Source organism: Pelodiscus sinensis, chromosome 21 (genome assembly GCF_049634645.1).
Source record: "Pelodiscus sinensis isolate JC-2024 chromosome 21, ASM4963464v1, whole genome shotgun sequence".
In the NCBI taxonomy this organism is placed as follows: Eukaryota; Metazoa; Chordata; order Testudines; family Trionychidae; genus Pelodiscus; species Pelodiscus sinensis.
The window spans coordinates 6,133,816-6,152,840 of NC_134731.1; the positions used below are offsets into that span (position 1 = coordinate 6,133,816).

The window sequence follows — 19,025 nt, forward strand, 5'->3', positions numbered from 1 at the left end:
AACCATCCCATGTAGCACTTTATAATACTTTGCATATTTGTGGGATGGTGTGATTTCTCAAAGCAACATTAGACCAGTTTTTAAAAATACATATTTAGTAAAGAAACCAATCTGCTTTTCTTTTACTTTTTGAGCTATAGTTGAAGAGGGAGCAGAATGATTTTTTTTTTTAAAGGTCATTAGTTTATTTCTAAAAGTGGAAGGGCATGAAGTTATTTACCAAGTAGGATCTTTTATTATGTTTTGAAATGGAGGTGGGAATATTTTAAAGGGAAATTTGTTTGATAGCAGTAGGCAGTTCTGGAATAGTAAGGCTTTGTCTGCATTTAAAAGTTAATTTGCTTTAACTTTGCCAACACAGTTAAAGATGCAAAATTCAGTGTGCTGGTATAGTTTACTTCATTTGCCAAAGTGGAATCAACTGTAACCAACATACAGCTTCTTATACTAGTAGCATCCGTATTAGGGCTTTTACTGGATAACAGTTGGTTTAACCCTCCCTTCCTCTCGAGCCCCCCCATTCTCACTATTGATAAAGTTATGCCTGTAAAACATGTTCAATGTTGACAAGACCTAAGATTTCTTTTTTGCTACTGGTTGAATCTAGTATAATTTTAGGTCTTGCTCCTGCTACTGTCACTCATAAGTGCATGTGTCTTCCAAGATGGAGCTTGTTGCAGGGGCAAGACTTAGGTTTAATATAGAGTCTTAGTCATATTTTAATTTATGGTGATGGGGGGAGGAGTTCTCTCATAAACAATCACTTCCGTATTTCAGGTGTCCCTAATCCTGTGATATGGACCCTGGTAGGTAGAGAAGGAAGTGGCTTTGCTGGGGGAACTGCAGTGCAGCAATGCGCTTCCCCTGAAGATATGGGAGTGGCAGGGGGTGCAGAGTCATATAAGCACACCACCTGCATCCCTCTCATACCCACACCCTGCAGCACCCCCTCCTGGGCCTGGCACGTTCTTTAATCTGGCATACCCAGTTTCCCAGTGTTGCGAGATCAAAGAGTTTCAGATGTGTTCAATTTCTGTATTAATAAACTTTAAATCCTTTTTAAACATAAGCAATTGTGCAATTAATTTTGAATCTTAAAATATGTCAGGTATTTCATGACAAAATGTGTAGATGAAAATATTTGGTATTTATTGCTAGAAGATTTACCTGGCATTGGTCAGGTCTTTAACTCAATTTTTCTTTTTCTTCGTTAAAATCGTTGCCCTGGGGTGGGGCTAGAATGAGGAGTTCAGCATGCAGGCTGACCTGGGAAGAGAGGAGTATTCCACCTTCTTTCGCCGCAAGAGCTTGGGGCCAAGGGACAGTAGTGCCTCTCTGTGGCCGCTGCAGCTGCAAAGGACACAGCTGTGGGAATGGACAGACAGACAGACAAACTCACTCTTTCAAATATGTAGTAGATAGATGTCCCTTTCTCCAACACTGCTGCCTCAATGGGATTATTGCTGTCCTGGTCCCCATCTCTGAGCCTTGCTTTCCTCTCCCTCCTCTTCCCCTCCCCCCCAATGGTCTTTCTACAGTATAACTAACTGTCCCTGCTAGCAGAACCCTCTTTTTCCGTGTTATTGTAACAATTGTATTCCAGCCACATCTCATTGTCCTGTCACAACCAAATCCTGACCTTGCTTTAAGATAGGATAAGAGGAAGCTACATACCAAATTTGGTGGTCCTATCTCCTACAGTTCAAAAGTTTTTGAACAAACAGATGAATGGACAGACTCACTCACAGACAAACTCTCTCAAATATATAGTAGATTTCTTTCTGTGGTGGCATTTAGAGACCCCAAGCAGGATTGAAGCCCTATTGTAACAAGAACTATACAGACACTTAGTAAGAGAGGATCTCCGCTCTGAAGGCCCTTATAAGCTAATTTTTCAAGACAGTGAAGGCCTTAAAAACCAAATACACAAGAAAAAGGTGTAGGATTCAACAAACAAAGTAGAGTGATCAGGATAATGATTGGAAAACATCCTGTTAGTTCCATGATTTCTTTGAAATATCCTTTCTTCTCTCTTGCTGCACTTAAGGAACTCTTGTTTGCTGCTGTGTAAAGGTGCTGATTGTCAACTAGCCATAGGGATTTTATTTGTGTCAAAATCTAAGATTATTTTTAGCATGGGATAAGTGCTAATTCAGGACCGAAAATTCATTTATATATTTGAGATTATATTAATGCAACAGTATATACAGGTTGAACCTTTCTAGTCCAGCACCCATGGGACCTGACCAGTGTTGAAACAGAAAATTTGCTGAACCATGGGAGGTCAGTAGAAATCTTAGAAATGCTGCTAGATATTACTGTTTACTGGGCTTATAGGGCATATCTATACAGCTAGGCAAAAGTTGAATTAAGATACATCAATTGTGTAGGTGAAGTCGAAATACTTAATTCAGCTTTTGGTGCTGTCTACACAGCAGGAAGTTGAAGGAAGAACAGTCTTCCTTCGACTTCCCTTACTCTTCGTGAGATGAGGGTGACAGGAATCGGAATAAGAAGTCCTCCAGCTCGACATTATTTTGAAATAATGGCTTGCTGTGTAGACATGCACTTTGTTAATTTTGAAATACAGGCAGTCCCCGGGTTACGTACAAGATAGGGACTGTAGGTTTGTTGTTAAGTTGAATCTGTATGTAAGTCGGAACTGGCGTCCAGAATCAGCTGCTGCTGAAACTGACCAGCGGCTGACTACAGGAAGCCGGAGGCAGAGTTGCTCTGCCCCGGGCTTCCTGGAATCAGCCGCTGATCAGTTTCAACAGCAGCTGAATCTGGACGCCTGGGACAGAGCAACTGGGGCACTACCGGGTAGGTCCCTGCAGCACCGTACCTCGGCTCTGCATGGACCAACCCAGCAGCACCCCAGCTGCTGTACCCCAGGCGTCCCCAAGTCAGCTGCTGCCTCGGGCTTCCTGTAGTCAGCCGCTGGTCAGTTTCAGCAGCGGCTGACTTGGGGACGCCTGGGGCAGAGCAGCTGGGGTGCAGCCGGGTTGGTCCAGTAGCACCGAGAGCGGCGCTGCGGGACCAACCGGCAGCACCCCAGCTGCTCTCTACCTCAGGTGTCCCCGAGAAAAGCCTGGTCTGCTGCGTGGGGGAGGGGGCGCACTAGCTGCGCGCCCATCCCCCAGCAGACCAGGGAGACGCGGAGCAAAGCTGGGGAGGACCCAGGCGGTGGGACCGCCCAGACCTGCCGCAGTCCCGCTACCCGGGTCCTCCGCGGCTTTGCTCCGCGCCTCCCTGGTCTGCTGCGGGGGCCCCCCCAGCAGACCAGGGAGACACGGAGCAGCTTTTCTTGTCTGGGAGGACGCGGGCGGCGGGACCCCGTCGCGTCTGGGTGGTCCCACCGCCCTGGTCCTCCGGGGCGAGAAAAGCCCCGTTCGTAAGTACGGATCTGACATAAGTCGGATCCGCGTAACCCGGGGACTGCCTGTAATGTCAATTATTCCAAATAACACTGCTGTTTAGACGAACCCACAGAAGTTACTTAAGGGTAAATTGAAGCTAAATAACAGCGCAGAACACTGACAGCCAGGACTGGTGGCTGTACACAAACTTTATGTGATTGTGAGAAATGTGGCCACACCCATGCTAATGTGGACATCCAGCTAACTAGCAGCCCTTGTCCTCAGCGTGCCTGGGCTCTCCCACCCAGCCGGAGCAGCCCTTGTCACAGCAGGCCTGGGGTGCACTGCAGATAGGGGTGCTCCAGCCTGGCTGGAGCAGCCCCTGTCTGCAGTGTGGGGGCTGCTCCGGCCTGTCCGCAGAGGGTGGAGGAGGGTGCTCCAGCCCTCACTCACCCGGGCTGGAATGCCCCCCCCTTCTGTTTATTCATGCAAGTAGTTCTCATTATGTTGGCTATCCTCCAATCAAGGCCCACACGCATTAACTCCTAGTATTACCAAATGAGAGCGTTTTCTAATGTTTTTAATAGCTTAGTAAAAACAATGGAATTTTTTTTTAAATTATATACTTGTAATATAAAAATTTGGATAGAGCTTTTTAGATTGTGTGGGAGGATGCTTCTTACAAAGTTAAGTGGGGTGATGAAACTTTTTGTGTTTAGTGTTAGTGTTTTATCCTATTTGATCATTCCTGCATGCAAGGAAATTTTTGAAGGTAATGAGCTATAATTTTCTTGCTAAATAATCACTTTTTGTGTCCTAGCAGAGAGAGGAATGTCTGTTGCTTAGAATTTTTTAAGTGGATACTTGTATTTCCATTCCAAGAGTTGTTTAAAAGCAAGGTGTGTTTTCTTCTGGGCTTGTTTGTTGATGCAGTGCATTGGTAAGACAGGAGAATGATACAATTCTGACCTCTAAAGTTGTGGCCTGATTAAACCCATGTCAAATGTTTCCTGTCCTCCTTATCCTATACCTAGGGATGTTAAATTTAGTTTAATGAGCTAATCAACTAGTCAATGGATTTTCCATCAACTAGTTGATAAGCGGTGGAGCTGCTACGGGGTTATCTCCCAGCCCCGGGGCTAACCTTGCTGCGGCTCTGCCTTTTAAATGTATTAATTGCTGGCAGGCTCTTAATACATTTAAAAAGCAGAGGCGCAGCTTCTGGGACTAGGCGTGAGCCGGGAATCAGCTGCTTCCCAGCTCGCACCCAGTCCCCGCTATCCTCAGTCTCTCCTGCCCTCCATGGAGACAGTGCTGGGGGGAACCAGCTTTTAAGCTGGCTCCCCCCCCCAGCACTGGCTCCCTTTCTTCCCCCCTCTTTCTGCCTCTGATAGAGGTGGTGGTGGAGGGAAAGCAAATTTGCTTATCGGATAGTCAACTAGCCATTTGCGTCTCTACTCTACCCAGGCAACATTACAGTTCTGACAAGTCTTAACTTCTCTATACAGCCAATCCCTGCGTTGTGAACGGTTGACTTACCACAATTGGCAGTTACGACCAAAGCTGTCATAAGTGCGGACCCTGAGTTACGAACGCGATCCATGCTTACGAACAGCGCGATTGCGTGTAACTCTGGGGTCCGACTTACGAACGAACCGAGTTACGACCAATTGCTTGGTCCGTAACTGGTTCGTAAGTCGGGAAGAGGCTGTAATAGTTTCATTTTAGAGCTGATACTTAAAATATGAGACCAAATTTTTCAAATGCAGGTGTCTAGTTCTAGGCACCTAATTAAAGATGGCTTGATTTTCAGAGGTGCTGAATGGAAGAGCCCTCATTGACTCTTCGTGGCGCTGTAGCAGCTCTGATCAACATTTCATTTAAAAAAGGTACCTGAAAATAGATTTTAGTGCCTATAAGACAGTCTCAAAAATTTTGGACTTGGTATACATCTCAGAATATTTTTTGTTATATATTTCAGTTGTAACATTCATTTAAGTCTTGCTCCAGTATGTAACATAGTCCTGTTCCTGGAAACCTTTCTCACATGCTGAATGTCACTCATATGACCTGCAAACCTTTCTCATATGCTGAATGTCACTGGCTAATGAGACCAGTTTCATACATGTTTGCAGGATTGGGGTTTTTTAATGTACCATGTAGTATGTTTATAGGTAGAGTCAATATAATCTACTCTTCTTCCTGAGAACTCTCTTCTTTTTAAAATTGCTCTTGGTGGTTTTGGATTTATACAAACAAAACTTTCACTATCAGAGGGCTCAATCCAATAACAACGGATGTCCTAATTTCAACTTTCCTTTTTTCCTTTTCATAATTACCTTAATATTATAACAACAAACTTCCTCCTCCAAAAGGCCCCCCAGGATGGTACTGAGCACTCTTGCACACTGATCTACTTGGGGTCACCAGTTTTATAATCCTATTCTAATAAAGCATGCTCAATCCTTCGTTCTAACACTTTTTATGTCAGGTGTTAAAAAAAAATTGGCCAAATTGTTTTCAGTTACATTTGTGGAAGAAATGCGAGACAGCTGATTTAAGACATTGCATAGTCTGTGATATTGTGCCTTAGTTTTTCTTATGCACTATGTAATTGCTTTTGTAATTTGTACATGGCTAGAGGCTGCTACATGCTACTAACACAGAGCACTACTGTCAACATAAAACCACCTCAATGAGCAGCAGTAGCTGTATTGATGGGAAAAGCTCTCCCACGGACAAAGCATTTTGCACACTACCACTGATTTTGGCAAAACGTATGACGCTGAGGGGTGTAAGGTTTTTTTTCATGCTCCTGAGCGACATGAGTAGTAGAATACACATGGCCTGTTTGTAATGTTTTTATTAGATTTCATGGGAATTGTAGCTATGGAGCCATGTAATACTTGGTATCTTTATTTTAGGGATTTTTCCTATGGGGCAGTCCTTTGTCAGAGTGCTCTTTAATTTCTGTTTTTCATGAAACATTCTTAGCATTTTTTTTTTTCAAGATGGAGTAAGAGAGGAGCCGACATCCAGGAAGCGCAGCCACAGCCCCCCGGGAGGAGCCGCTGGCTGGGAAGTGTTGCTCTGGCCCCCTGGATGGAGCCACCAGAACAGCACCAACTTTGCTGCCATGGGTGGCCGCTGTAAGCTTCCCCCCACCTCCTAGCCCCATGGCCTTAGTCCTGTGCCTCTCCCTTTGCCTTGAGGCCCCCCCCACATCTCCCAGCCCTCTGCCCTAAGACACTCACCCTGTGCCTCTCCACATCCCCAAAACTACTTCAGCTTCATTTCCTTCTTTTTTGAAAAAATACAATCATTGAAATAAAGCATGTACATTTTTAATTTATTCCCCCCCCCAAAAAAAAAATACTTAAAGACCCGAGCAACACCAGTTGCATCTGTTAGTAAATACATACAAATTCAACGATCAGCAAAACCCACAAAATCCATGCAAACAAAAGTTGAAATTCAGGTAACTTGTCAATCAGGTGTTGTTACTCGTGTCTGCATGAGTTTTTTTAGACTAGACATAGTGTGACTGCAGCAGCAGAGCCATAGTGCAGAGAGAGGAGCAAAGGTAGGAGTTGAATTTATAGTTGTAACCAGGGTAAGTGAAATACTTCAGAGCAACCCAGAGTATGTCATACATAATAATGAATCTTCTTAAAATGGAAAAATGTGGTGGTAGTTACAGAGAATGCTTGTCTTCACTTTTGTAACATTCTTTTTAGACTTCTGTAATTTATTACAACTTTTGGTAATCTGTTTCTCCCTGGCTGTGGTTGAGGCTATGGCTACACTTAAGAGCTTATTGCTCAAGAGTGGTGCAGCTGCACTGATGGTGACTGTCTAGTATAGCTAGAGAGAGAGCTTGTCTGTTTCCTTAGCTACTGTCACTCAATGATGTTGGCAGGAGACGCTTTCACTGACATTGTGCTGTCCAGATGGATGCTTAGTTCAGTATAACTTAACGTTGCTCAGGGGAAGGACACAAGGAGTAACTGCCCCCGGGCCTAGTGATTTACAAGGGCTTAGGGCTCCTGGCTGTCATTGCCATTACTGCAGCAGCAGCAGCAGCCGGAGTCCCAAGCCCTTTAAATTCCTTCTGAACCTCCCATGAGATGCGCTCTGTGCATCTCTGAAAAGCTGAGGCTAACCTCTGCCTTGCTCCATCCGCCCTAGGTCCCACCCCCTCTGGGCCCACTCTCCTCTTGCCCAAGGGTCTGGAAAGTCTCTTCACAGCACAGCTCAGGGTGGGGGGTTTATTCACATCCCTGAGAGACATAAGTTATGCCAACAAATCTGGTAGTATAGACATAGCCTTACGCTACGTCTAGACTGCAAGCCTCTTTCAAAAGAGGCTTTTTCGAAAGATACTTTCGAAAAAGCCTCTTTCGAAAAAGAGCGTCTAGACTGCAAGCAGTACTTTCGAAAAAGCAAGCCACTTTTTCGAAAGAAAGCACCCAGGCAGTCTGGATGCTCTCTTTCAAAAAAGCCCTGTTTGCATTCAAGAACGCCTTTTTTCGAAAGAGCACTTTTGAAAAAAGGCGTTCTTCCTCGTGGAATTAGGTTTACCGCCGTTGAAAGAAAAGCCGCGTTCTTTTGATTTAATTTTGAAAGAACGCAGCTGTAGTCTAGACGCAAGTGAAGTTTTTTCGAAAAAACCCTTGAGTCTGGACACAGCCTTAGTGATTAAATTGTGTGGTGGTTAGTGGTATAACAATGTGTGTAAGTGGGGAGGTGGAAGAATTAACCAAAAGGATGTGGCTTAATGGAAATATTATGCAGAAGGGCAGCATGGTTCAGTATAGAAGGCAAAATCTGGGAATTGGGCAACTTGAGTTTTATTCTCAGGTTTTGTTGGAAGCCTTGGGTAAATTGCTTTAAAGAAAGACCTTTCCATTAACTATATGGGGGAAGATATTCTTAATTCCAATACTAATGCATAATTTTTCTCTCTTTAAAAATTGTACAACAGTTAGTGAATTGTCATGCTAGTGTAGATGCTAGATTGACTTCACTGAAGATGAGGTGTTTATTGACAGAGCTATTGTAGCAAAAGTGCTGGCAATACCAGCTAAATACCAGTACTGCTGTGCTTTAATGTACAAAGCCACTTTTGGGGCTCAAAAGAGAGTTTGCCCTTTTACTTCTCAGTAACTTTGTCACAACTTGGGATTTAAAAGGCTTGACTGGTTAGTTACTTTCTTTTCATTATAAGAAAACAAAATATAACATGATATAGTAAACTGTTTAATACTTGCTGTGGTGATGCTGGCCAACTGAAACACACTTTGAGGAGAAAAAGGCAGCTGTCAACTCTAAATGCAAGCCAGAAATATTTCTCCTTTGGATGGGCAAGCTTGGTGTACTCTTAACTACTGTTAAAAGTAAATCAAAACATATATATGAATAAACTTTTGACTTAATCTTTTTTTCTAAAAGAAAACAAAATTAATGATAACCTGTGGTTTTGTGTGATGTGGTGACACAAAGGATGGGGTGGGAAACTGTCAGTACAGAATCTGAATTGCGCTTCTCTCGGTCTACAGTTATCTAGTCTAAAAATTGTAGTGGCTTGGCTGGACATTGACAGAAGATAAACACTTTTGTGATACTAATAATGTTTTGATTAAAATTGCTCGGTTACAATAGTAATAATAGGTCAGATTTGAAGAAAATATTTTACACGTTAGTTTTCTTGTTTCTTTCACTTATAGTCAAAATTCTCTTATTTATATATAAGATATATAGTTGCAGTTAAAGACACATCAGCTTAAGTAAATGGAGAACTGAGCAGACAAACTATCAGATTTAGACATTTTTTTAAGATGGCCATTTTATTTGTTAACTTTGTGTTGATCTTTATTTTTGTTTATTTCAGGAAGATGGATACCAACAGTGTATAATGCTGCCCTTATAGTCATAATTAATTAAGCCAATCAGAATTTTATACTTTTTACTGTGTGTAGCTTTTGAGCTCCATTTATTGCTTTCAGTCAATATAAGAAAACTGGTGAGAAGCAATGTCCTGTGCTATATCAAGAGAAGGTCTGTAGACATAAGGAAGGCTGGGTCCTTCCTGTCCAAAGTATTTGACTGTCTTTAGCGTCTTTGAGCCTGGGAACCCATGTTTGTTCTTGAACTAGAGGTTCTAGCAAAACAGTGCAGTTCTAATATAAATCTAGATGAGAAATTATACCCTTGTTTTGTACTCTCAATTAATTATGTAGAAGCATCGATTTTGAGAAACTGGGGCAGCTGTGTTAAGGAATCCCCATTTACACTAGGTAAAAAGTAAACAGTAAATGGAGAGTAGTGTAACAAACACTTGGAGTATCAAAAAACAACTGTGAAAAGAATCTGTCTTAATGTGCTAGCCCACTGCAGTTTAACATATTGCTTACAACCTTCACAATAGAGTTTGAGTGACTTCAGTTACACATTCCAGGAGACTGGCAGTCTGTTACAATCAGAGTCCAGACTCTGAAGCAGGCTAATTTACAGCGATGGGATGAAGAAAGTTGTGGATTTGTATTACACACTCTCACCTGACACCGTATCTGATCCCTTACCCGCTGATTGACATCTTGAATGAGCTCTTTGAAGCAAGTTCCAGCTTAATTAAAACGTTTGCTTGGTTAGCAGTGATCTGTGAAAGCCTGTGATAAATATTGAATCGGGTTCACCTGCTGGTTACTGTGAGTGGATAAACAGCTGCTTTGTGCAGTTTAATCAAGAGACTGTAGCAGCAGAATACTACTCCTTTTAAAAGAGTTTAAAAAAAAAAGAATAGCTGAAAAGCTCTAGTAATGTCACTTGAACTTTTGATATCTTACCAGGGTGTGCTTGTGTGAGATTTCACACAACAGGTATTCATCACTGTATCATTCAGATGGCTTTGTAACCATTGAAATATAGAAGAAGATATCAAGAAGTCCTCTTATCTCTGTGCTTCAAAGATCATAGCTTCAGTGTTTGTTTAACCTTATTTTACACGTAAAACTCTCAATGTATTTGACTCTGCTTTTATTATTCATAGAATCACAGATATGCAGGGCTGGAAAGAACTTTAAGAGGTCATCCTGTCCAGCCCACTGCACTGAGGTAGGAGCAAGTAAATCTAGACTATCCCTGACAGGTGTTTATTCAACCTGTTCTTAAAAATCTCCAATGATGGAGGTTTCGCAACCACCCTTGGAAGCTTCTTTCCGAAATAAATTACTCTTCTAGTAAGAAAGTTTTTCCTACTATCTAACCTTGATCTCGCTGCAGGTTAAGCCCTATTACTTCTCCATGTCCACGTCAGTTGATCCCTCATCCTCTTTGGAACAGCCCTTAACATATTTTAAGTCTGTTATCAGGTCTCCCCTCTGTCGTCTTTTCTCAAGACTAAACATTCCCAGTGTTTTTAACATTTCTACCTAGGTCAGGTTCTGATATTTGTTGTTTTCTTTGGATTCTCTCCAGTTTGTCCACAATTTTTCTAATTTGTGGCACCCAGAATTAAACACGTTATTCTAAGCAGAGACTTCACCAGGCTCTGAACAGAGTGGGACTGTTACTGCTCAAGTCTTGCATGTGGCACTCCTGTTAATACACTGCAGAATGATGTCCTGTTTTGCAGCTGGTGACTCATATTTGTTTTGTAATCCACTAAAATCCTCAGATCTTTTACAGCAGTACTACCATTTAACCAGTTTTATTCCCCATTTTCTGATGGTGCAGTTGACGACTTCTTCTGAAATGTAGTACTTTATGCTTCTCTTTATTGAATTTCATCTTGTAATTCAGACCAATTTTTCAATTTATCATAGTCATTTTGAATTCAAATCTTGTCTTCTAATGTGTTTGCACACTAACTTGGTGTTAGTCACAGATTTTTATAAGCACAATCTCCAATCTGTTATCCAAGTCATTAATGAAAATCTTGACTCATATTGGATCAAAGACTATCCCCTGAATGAAGGAAAAGCAGGGCCCCAGGACTAATATGTTTTTATTGTGGGGAAAATGGGGCACACAAAAAGGGCACAGCCCCCTAAAAATCTCAAACTCTCAGAAGTGGGACTATTATCTTGGGGAAGCCAGGCTTCACAGTGATGGCGAAACTCGACCAGCCAAAGACACTGCTTTGTGGACACCAATTTGGAGATGGAAGGCAAGGATTTCAAATTTCCCTTTTCTTGAGGAAGAGACCCAGATTCTAGTCTGTCTGTGGAAAGAGAACTTGGGGAATGTACAGAATTTTTTACAGGAATCAAATCAGACCCAAGTGAGAGAAACCCAGTGAGATGCTCTGAGTGACAGAGGAATGTTGTGAGTGAGATTGCCAGAGAAAAGGTGGAACTTGTTTCATGGGTTCTGGAGGTTCAGGAGCATGCTGTTAATCAAACCCCTGATCTGAGCACCAGACATTGTGACAAACTACACAACCAGATGAAAGCACTCCAGCAGAAAATGAATGATAGGATGAAAACTCATGCAGGCCAGAATGGCTGGCTGAGCAGCAAGAATGAAACAAGCAACTAGAGATCATCCTTGGAAAGATGAGGAGACTTCTATAAACCCAAAGGCACTCATGTTTTGGATTTAAACTCCTCCTTCAGGAGTAAGCCCTCCAGGAGCTAGTCCACATCACTGCCAGTTGGTATAATCAGCCAGGATGCCTTGCAGTGTTCCCTGTAAGCTGAGTGCTTGGACGACCATCCAGGAAGAGATTAAAATGCCACTCAGTTGATTAACAGAATGCCCATAGCCATCAGCTTGTGTTTCTACTGGTGGTGCAGATATGCTCATGGATAAAAAAATTAGAGGGAGCATTGAAATATTGCGGCACAAATACAAAGGAAAAGACAAGATGGAAGCTGCAGTTGGAAAAAGTGACCCCAGATATGAGAAAGCTACGAACCACATTAAATGCAAGAACAAACACAAGTGGATACACATCTGTATCGCAAGAAAAAAAAAAACTGGAGGTGAGGAAAACTTTCAGGAAGCTTTGGGAAGATTCCACCCATTTATATGACCAGGTAGCCAAATAGCTTGCAGCTCAGCCAACTTCAATGACATCTGACTCAGAAGGAAGAGGAAATGCAAGCAGCCTTGACTAAGGTGGAAGAAGAAGAAAGCCAGAAGAACATGGCCCAGAAAAAAAAATCTGTAAACTTGAATCTCAGTTGAATGAACATCAGGAACACCTTAAGCTAGTACATAGAAACAAAGCAAAAACCCAGAAAACAGGAGCTGAGGAAAAAGCTGAAGGTACTGGGAGTGGATCTAGAAGACTCCACTGCTGTACAGCAGGAACTCACATTAAAGTGGGAACAGGAAATGGCTTTCCTGAAAAAAGGATCCTAGATGATCATGCAAAGACTCGTGAGGTAGAAACCCAGGAGATGAGACTGAGGTAGTTACAAGCTACAAAGGAACTGACAACAGCTGGAATACACCAAGTAGGTGACGACAAACTTTGAGGAGGCAAAGCAGGCTCTGAGGTGAAGATACTTCAGCAGAGCAAAAGGACTCTGAGTTCAACTATGAGAAAGTAGAAGTCCAGCATCAAGATCTTCAGATGAAATTAGTTGATCACAAGAGAGCTTGGATGGAGCTGGCTGGGAAAGTTACCAGACTTCAGGACAATCTAAACCATGTCTCAGGCCTCGTGTCTCAAGTCAGCCAAGGATGACGTTGCCTTAGAATCGCATGCTCACGAGTGGTTGCAGAAGGCTATGTAACCAGAAGCTGAGCTTTAGCACTAAGTTGAGGCAGATGGAGAAGGAGAACTGTTCCCAAGAACAGCAAAAAAGGGACCAGGAGACCATGAGATCCACCTCTTGAGTATGAGAGTCACTCAGCTCGAGGAATGAAGGTAGTGAAATGACTGTGGGGGAGATGTTACTCACATAACAACATGGGTGGAAGAAGAACACTAGTGGGTTCAATTAAGTCAAATCCTAAAAGCCTCAGGCAAGGCTGTGCAGACCTTTATAATTGAAACCCCAAGAGGGAGCCGGATATTGTTATGAACATTTTCACTTGCAAATATGTGTGTAAATCTGACATTTGCATAATTTACTATCCATGTACTGATGTGGAAAGGTGGTTTATCTTGAGTCCCTCTACCTAAGAACAAAGGAATTGCCAAACTGGATCAGACTTACTATGGTCATCCTGTCCAATATCCTGTGTGACAGGGGCTAGCACCAAATGCTTCTATGGAAGGTGCAAGAAACATGCAGGAAGCAGAGATTGGATAATTCCCCCTCATCCTGCCTTTTAATAGGAACAGGTTTCCGTCGCAAAGCTTGAGGATGTTATATCTCCTACAAAACATCTTTAGGTGTTAACTACTATAATTTTGGAAATGCTTGGTATCTATATAAATATCCAATCCCTTAGAATCTTGCTAAATTTTACACAGTGAAAATGATAAAATTTAATCATAGATGGTATAAACAGTTGTTAGCTCAACTATTTTTTAACTCAGTATGGATGGAGGCAAACTGTGTTATAACCAGTTATTTAAAAATGTCCTTGCTTAAATCACTGTTTTTTGTTTTTAAACCAGTGATATATCAGTTCAGCTCTGTGGACCAAACAGTAACACAGATGGAGCACAATCATGTTTAACATTTCTGGGTGAACTTGGCAGTTTTCATAGCATGGAAGAGGACCTTATGGAGAAACTGGGTGTTGGCCATCTTTTCTTTAAAAATGTTGCTTTTATTTCTAAATAGTCTAATGAGAGTTATGAAGTGATAATATGTTTTTCTTTATCCCAACTATTACACTTATTTTTCCAGTAACTTTATCTAAGAATTATTTTCATAAAAAGATTTAAAACCCAAAATAGGTCCTATCTGATTTGGGAAATTCAGGAGAAGATTACTTACTGAACACTTCTGATGTACAAGACTGTGTTCACATGCAGGAGACGTGCTTTCTGTTTCAGGGAGTTTGCAATCAAAATAAAATAATAGGCCATGCAATTTCTAAGAAACTCAAGAGCACTACTGTGGCGGCAACATAAATCGAACAAAACTGAACCATGGCAGTACCATTTGAATCTTTTCTCCAACTTCCTGCCAAATAGAGAGAGAAACATGGGTCTCGTGGTTAACAAGCTTGCCCTGAAGTTAACAAATTTGAGCTGTTAGTAAAATAAGTTTTAATATACAAGGTCACTTTCTTTCCTCACTATTTTTCAGTTACGCTAAAAGAAATGACAGATACTTTTATTGCAGCTTAGCAAGCACCTCTCCTTCTTGTAATTCAGATTTATAATTTTTACTGCAGTACTTCCTAACTAGATAGCAATTATTACCTCTTATAGTGAAAAGTAACTAGGGTATCGTTTTCCTTTTTCTACAATAATGGGAGACTGTAATGTCCTAAATTATGCAAAGTTGCAACTACTGTGCTATAAATGGCTTCTGCTGTAGACATTTAGAACCCGAAGCATTACAGATGAAAATGTTCAAAAGTGCAAATATTTCATATTTGATTGAACTTACTTTTTAAAGAAAGAAAATCTTTGCCGGAAGTTCCGTGACTGACTATTGCATGATGTAGTGTAGCGTGAAGGAGAAGGTACTGCTTTAATCATCTTGTTGCCTTAATTATTCCTCCTTTTATGAAGTTTGATTTCCAGAGATATTTGTTGATTTACTGTGTCTTAAGTCATAAGATGGACACTTCTTTACCTTATGGTCTACCAGAAACCTAGCATGCTTAAATTCCAAACCATAACTTTTTTTATGATGACATTTAGATTCTCTTTATTTTTAAAGGCTTGTTTGGTTTCTCAGCAACAAAAGTATAAATATGTATTGCTCAGGAACCCCAAATAATTTATTTTTAAATATAAATATCATGAATGCAGTGCATCCTCTAGGAATTTTGCCCCAAACTAATCTTCCTCAAAAAAAGCAAATGTTGAGGGCATGAACAAGTTGAACAGTGTCTTTTTATTTAATAGTTAGGTTTAGATTAACTGAATGTTTTGACTAAAAATGTGTTTTGAGAAAATAAAAGTAAAAATACAGCCCACATTAAATTAAATGAAGTAACTATATGCAGCTGGGTCATAAATTCATAGTACTTGCAGAGTTGAAGAACAGTTTGCCTAAAAGAGACAGTCCTCTTTTCTGATTGATCTGTATGCTGTTTATTTTAACCCATTTATCATGCAGCTCATGGAAACCCAAAGCTTAATTGTTTTATGAAGTGCTTCCTCATTTGTCAATGCCTAACCAATAGGCACTTAAATTCACTTTCAGATTTTTAATGTGTTTGAAAGACATTTTGGGGAAAAGATATAACCGGGGAAAAGCATTTAAAAGTGTGAAACTCCAGTTTTTAAAGCAAATAAAGGGCTCGCCATCTAAAATAAGAGCTTGCTGTGGGGGTGTGGGGGTGTGTATTTTGGTTTTTGTTATATAGGCACCTTTTTCAAGTGGGATTTTTTTGGGGAGGAGGGGCAGATGGCGTCTGTGGCTTTCAGAAATGTTATGACTACTGCAAAGTAGTTATATGCTTTTATTGGTTACTATAAAATCAGCCTGAGTTTACCGCTTTCCTGATGTTGATTTTTTTTTTTTTACATAAAAGGTAACATTTAAAACCTGTAGTCGTGAGTGAAGTACTTCTTAAAGCCAGTATTATGTACAATTCAATTTTTTAAAGAAAAACTGTCAACTGTAAAATACTGTAATTCATATATACCCCCACATACACATAGGCAGTGTGGTTTTAATGTTACCTTTTAAAATCTTTTTAATAAAAAGTTTCTTAAAATTTTATTTTCCCTCCAAATATACAGTAGCGGGAATTACCACAGTTGGTGTTGTACATAAAGAATATGAATTGCATTTTCTAATAATCTGAATTGTATAAGTACAGTGTAGGACAGTAAATATTTCTGTGCTTTGGAAAATTGTTGTTGTACTGGTCTAGATGTCTCTAAAATTTACATTTAGTAAAGTAAATGTTTAGGCCTTGTATTATTGTCCCTTAAAAGATTAATGCATCATCTCTGAGCAGGGAAAAATGAATTCAAATGAAAGGGATAGATATGAGCAAAAAGGTCTGCACAGTAAGCAAAAGTAAATCGATTCTGCAACTTATTTACATTAATTCTCTTAGCATGTTAATAAATGTCATTATTTCAAAGACCAAACTAGAATATATCTCAAAATATCAAGATATAATTTGCATTCCAATTTTCTGAGAGTATAAACTGAGTCGGATATTGCCACATATGTAACATACACCACATGTCAGCTGTTTCCTGCTTCGCTGCTGACAAGAGACCCATTCATAACTCTCTTCTTTTTATCCTTTCAGTGAATAAGTAATTATTCAATATAGAAGTCAGGATATTTGGAACTGGCTATTTAATGTGGCAGCACACCGTAATGAAATCTGCTGTTACTGGCAACCTGAGAGGGGAATGTAACAATTCCAGCATGGCTGTAACTTTATCTGCTTTGACGGCCTGTTTATTTGGCACATCAGTGAACCTTTTATCCCAGTGAGTGACAGCTCCAGAAGGGTCACATTTACATCCATTCTATCATGTATTGTAATATTTAATGGTGGACAAGGTTGAGTGGGACTCGGGGTAATTTGAACTTGCTTTTCCACAGAGTGGAGGGTAAGAGACAGCTTGATCCCCAGTATTGTGGTATAGCACATGTCATGACTTAGCATTTGTTTATGAAGGATAATCAATTAAAAACAGGGAAAAACTTTCAGCTGTCAAGTAGAGTTTGTTGCTACTTGCACATCACATGAAAAACCAAGCACAAACTATTTTACACTATTAAAACTTGCTGGTCAGTTTTTCACTGTTGCAGGTGTTTTTACAGACAAGTTATTCTTCTTACAGGTGTCTTAACATTTTCTTTGTATCATCTATTTGCATCCGAATTATTAGCCTTCCCAATAGTTTATGTTGTGGAAGAGACTGAGGAGGATGAGTTTCTCTGTGACACAATAATCAAGAGTGGAGAAAAGACCAGCTGTCCTTTTGTTCCTAATATTTTTCCTGGATTCAGTTCTGTTAGTAAAGAATTGTGAAACTCGAAAGGCAAAATGGGAATATTCACTAGAATTGACTAATGGCATAACACCATGATGAGTGTATTAGTAATGGAGTATATGCTTTGAAGCCAGGTTAGTGAAATTTTATTTGCAGATGAAACAATATTAAAACAAAGGTTTCAGTATTAGTTTTAATTTGCTTGCCCAGTCAGGTCTTGATCCTAAAAGGTGCTGCAAACTCATGTCCTGATCCAGCAAAGCTCTTAAGCACATGCTTAAATGTATGTATGTATGTGAGAAGTCTCTTTGACTTCAGTTGCACTATTCACATGCTTAAGTGCTTTACTGGATTGAGGCCAGAGTAGTCAGTACCTTATAGGGTCCAAGCCCTCAATGGAAAAGTGATTTCCTTTAGCTGGCAGTCAGTATAGACGTTCTTGTATAATAAACAATCCTTTCCCCCCACCTTAATGTTTCTCACTTTTTCTTCATTTATTTGCTATGAAACAAAAGCTGCCATCTGGTTTGAAGACAGCATATGTCTCTTGTATAATATGATTTGACTCAGTTCTTAAAGCCTGGGAACTCCCAGCAGTAGGTGTCCTGCATAACTTGCTACAAAACTTTGGGTTTTTTCATTGTAATAATTTGTCACAAGTAAATCAGAGGCAATTGCCCGTGCTTGGTGACAGAAAATAAACCTAAAGTAGAAGAACTTTTCTCACTCACGGTAAAAATTAGGTTTTTTTTTTTCTTTTTTGGCCCACAGGAATAAATAAATTAAAACATCATGTACAAAATAATGTTGTTTTACTGGCATAGAACTTGAGTTGAGTTGAGTAAATACTGGAGAGACAATGAACAAAACCAGTAAACTTTTCTGTGTGTCAAATTAATAGACTGTATAATCAAGAATGTACATAAACTTCGGTATTGAATTTTGTATTTAAACTTTTTAAAGCAATGGCATATTAACCTGGAAAATATTATACTGACCTGAAAAGAATATATAAAGAAAAGAACGGAGGGAGAATTTGGTAATCACTTTTTTTTCACCCTTGAGGTAGTGTGTTTTCTATGACGATTTTTTTAATTACATGGCGACTCTCAATTTTGAGATTTTGCAACATTTCATAAATACTTTTAGCATGAGTCCAATATTCATAGTTTGACAGATTAACTAATTAGAGGTTTTGAACCATTTTAGAGGAAAACTCTCAGGAGTCAGTGTTGAGATTTGGTATATGCAATTTGCAGTAGTAATATCCTAATAAACTTTCCTTTTTTGGTTACAGTCTCCTGGCCCCTGCACACAGTGTTCCTGTTCTTCTGCAAAAGAAAACACTAAAGATGTTAGTAATGCAAAGAGGAAGGAAAATGGAGGAAAGCCACACATCCCCAAAATATTTTTTGGAACCCGAACACACAAGCAAATAGCTCAGATTACTAGAGAGCTGCGAAGGACAGTGTACTCCAGTGTCCGTATGACAATTCTTTCTAGCCGGGATCATACCTGCGTTCATCCAGTGGTTTCCAGTAGTAGTAACAGGAACGAAAAATGTGTAGACTTGCTGGAAGGAAAAAATGTGAGTAGTTTTGTTTCAGAAAATGAGA

General features: G+C 40.3%; 1 protein-coding gene across 7 annotated transcripts in view; it reads left to right on the forward strand.

The window, feature by feature from the left end:
- Positions 1 to 19,025, forward strand: part of BRIP1 (BRCA1 interacting DNA helicase 1) — a 250,280-nt gene that overhangs the window by 26,069 nt on the left and 205,186 nt on the right. For all 7 annotated transcript variants that reach the window (XR_012897052.1, XR_012897053.1, XR_012897055.1 and 4 more), the window contains exon 8: positions 18,707 to 18,997. Coding sequence is in view for 1 of the 7 variants with exons in the window: in XM_075904714.1 (XP_075760829.1) it covers positions 18,707 to 18,997 (291 nt within the window). In the remaining 6 variants the exon portion in view is untranslated. The remainder of the gene's footprint in view (positions 1 to 18,706; positions 18,998 to 19,025) is intronic.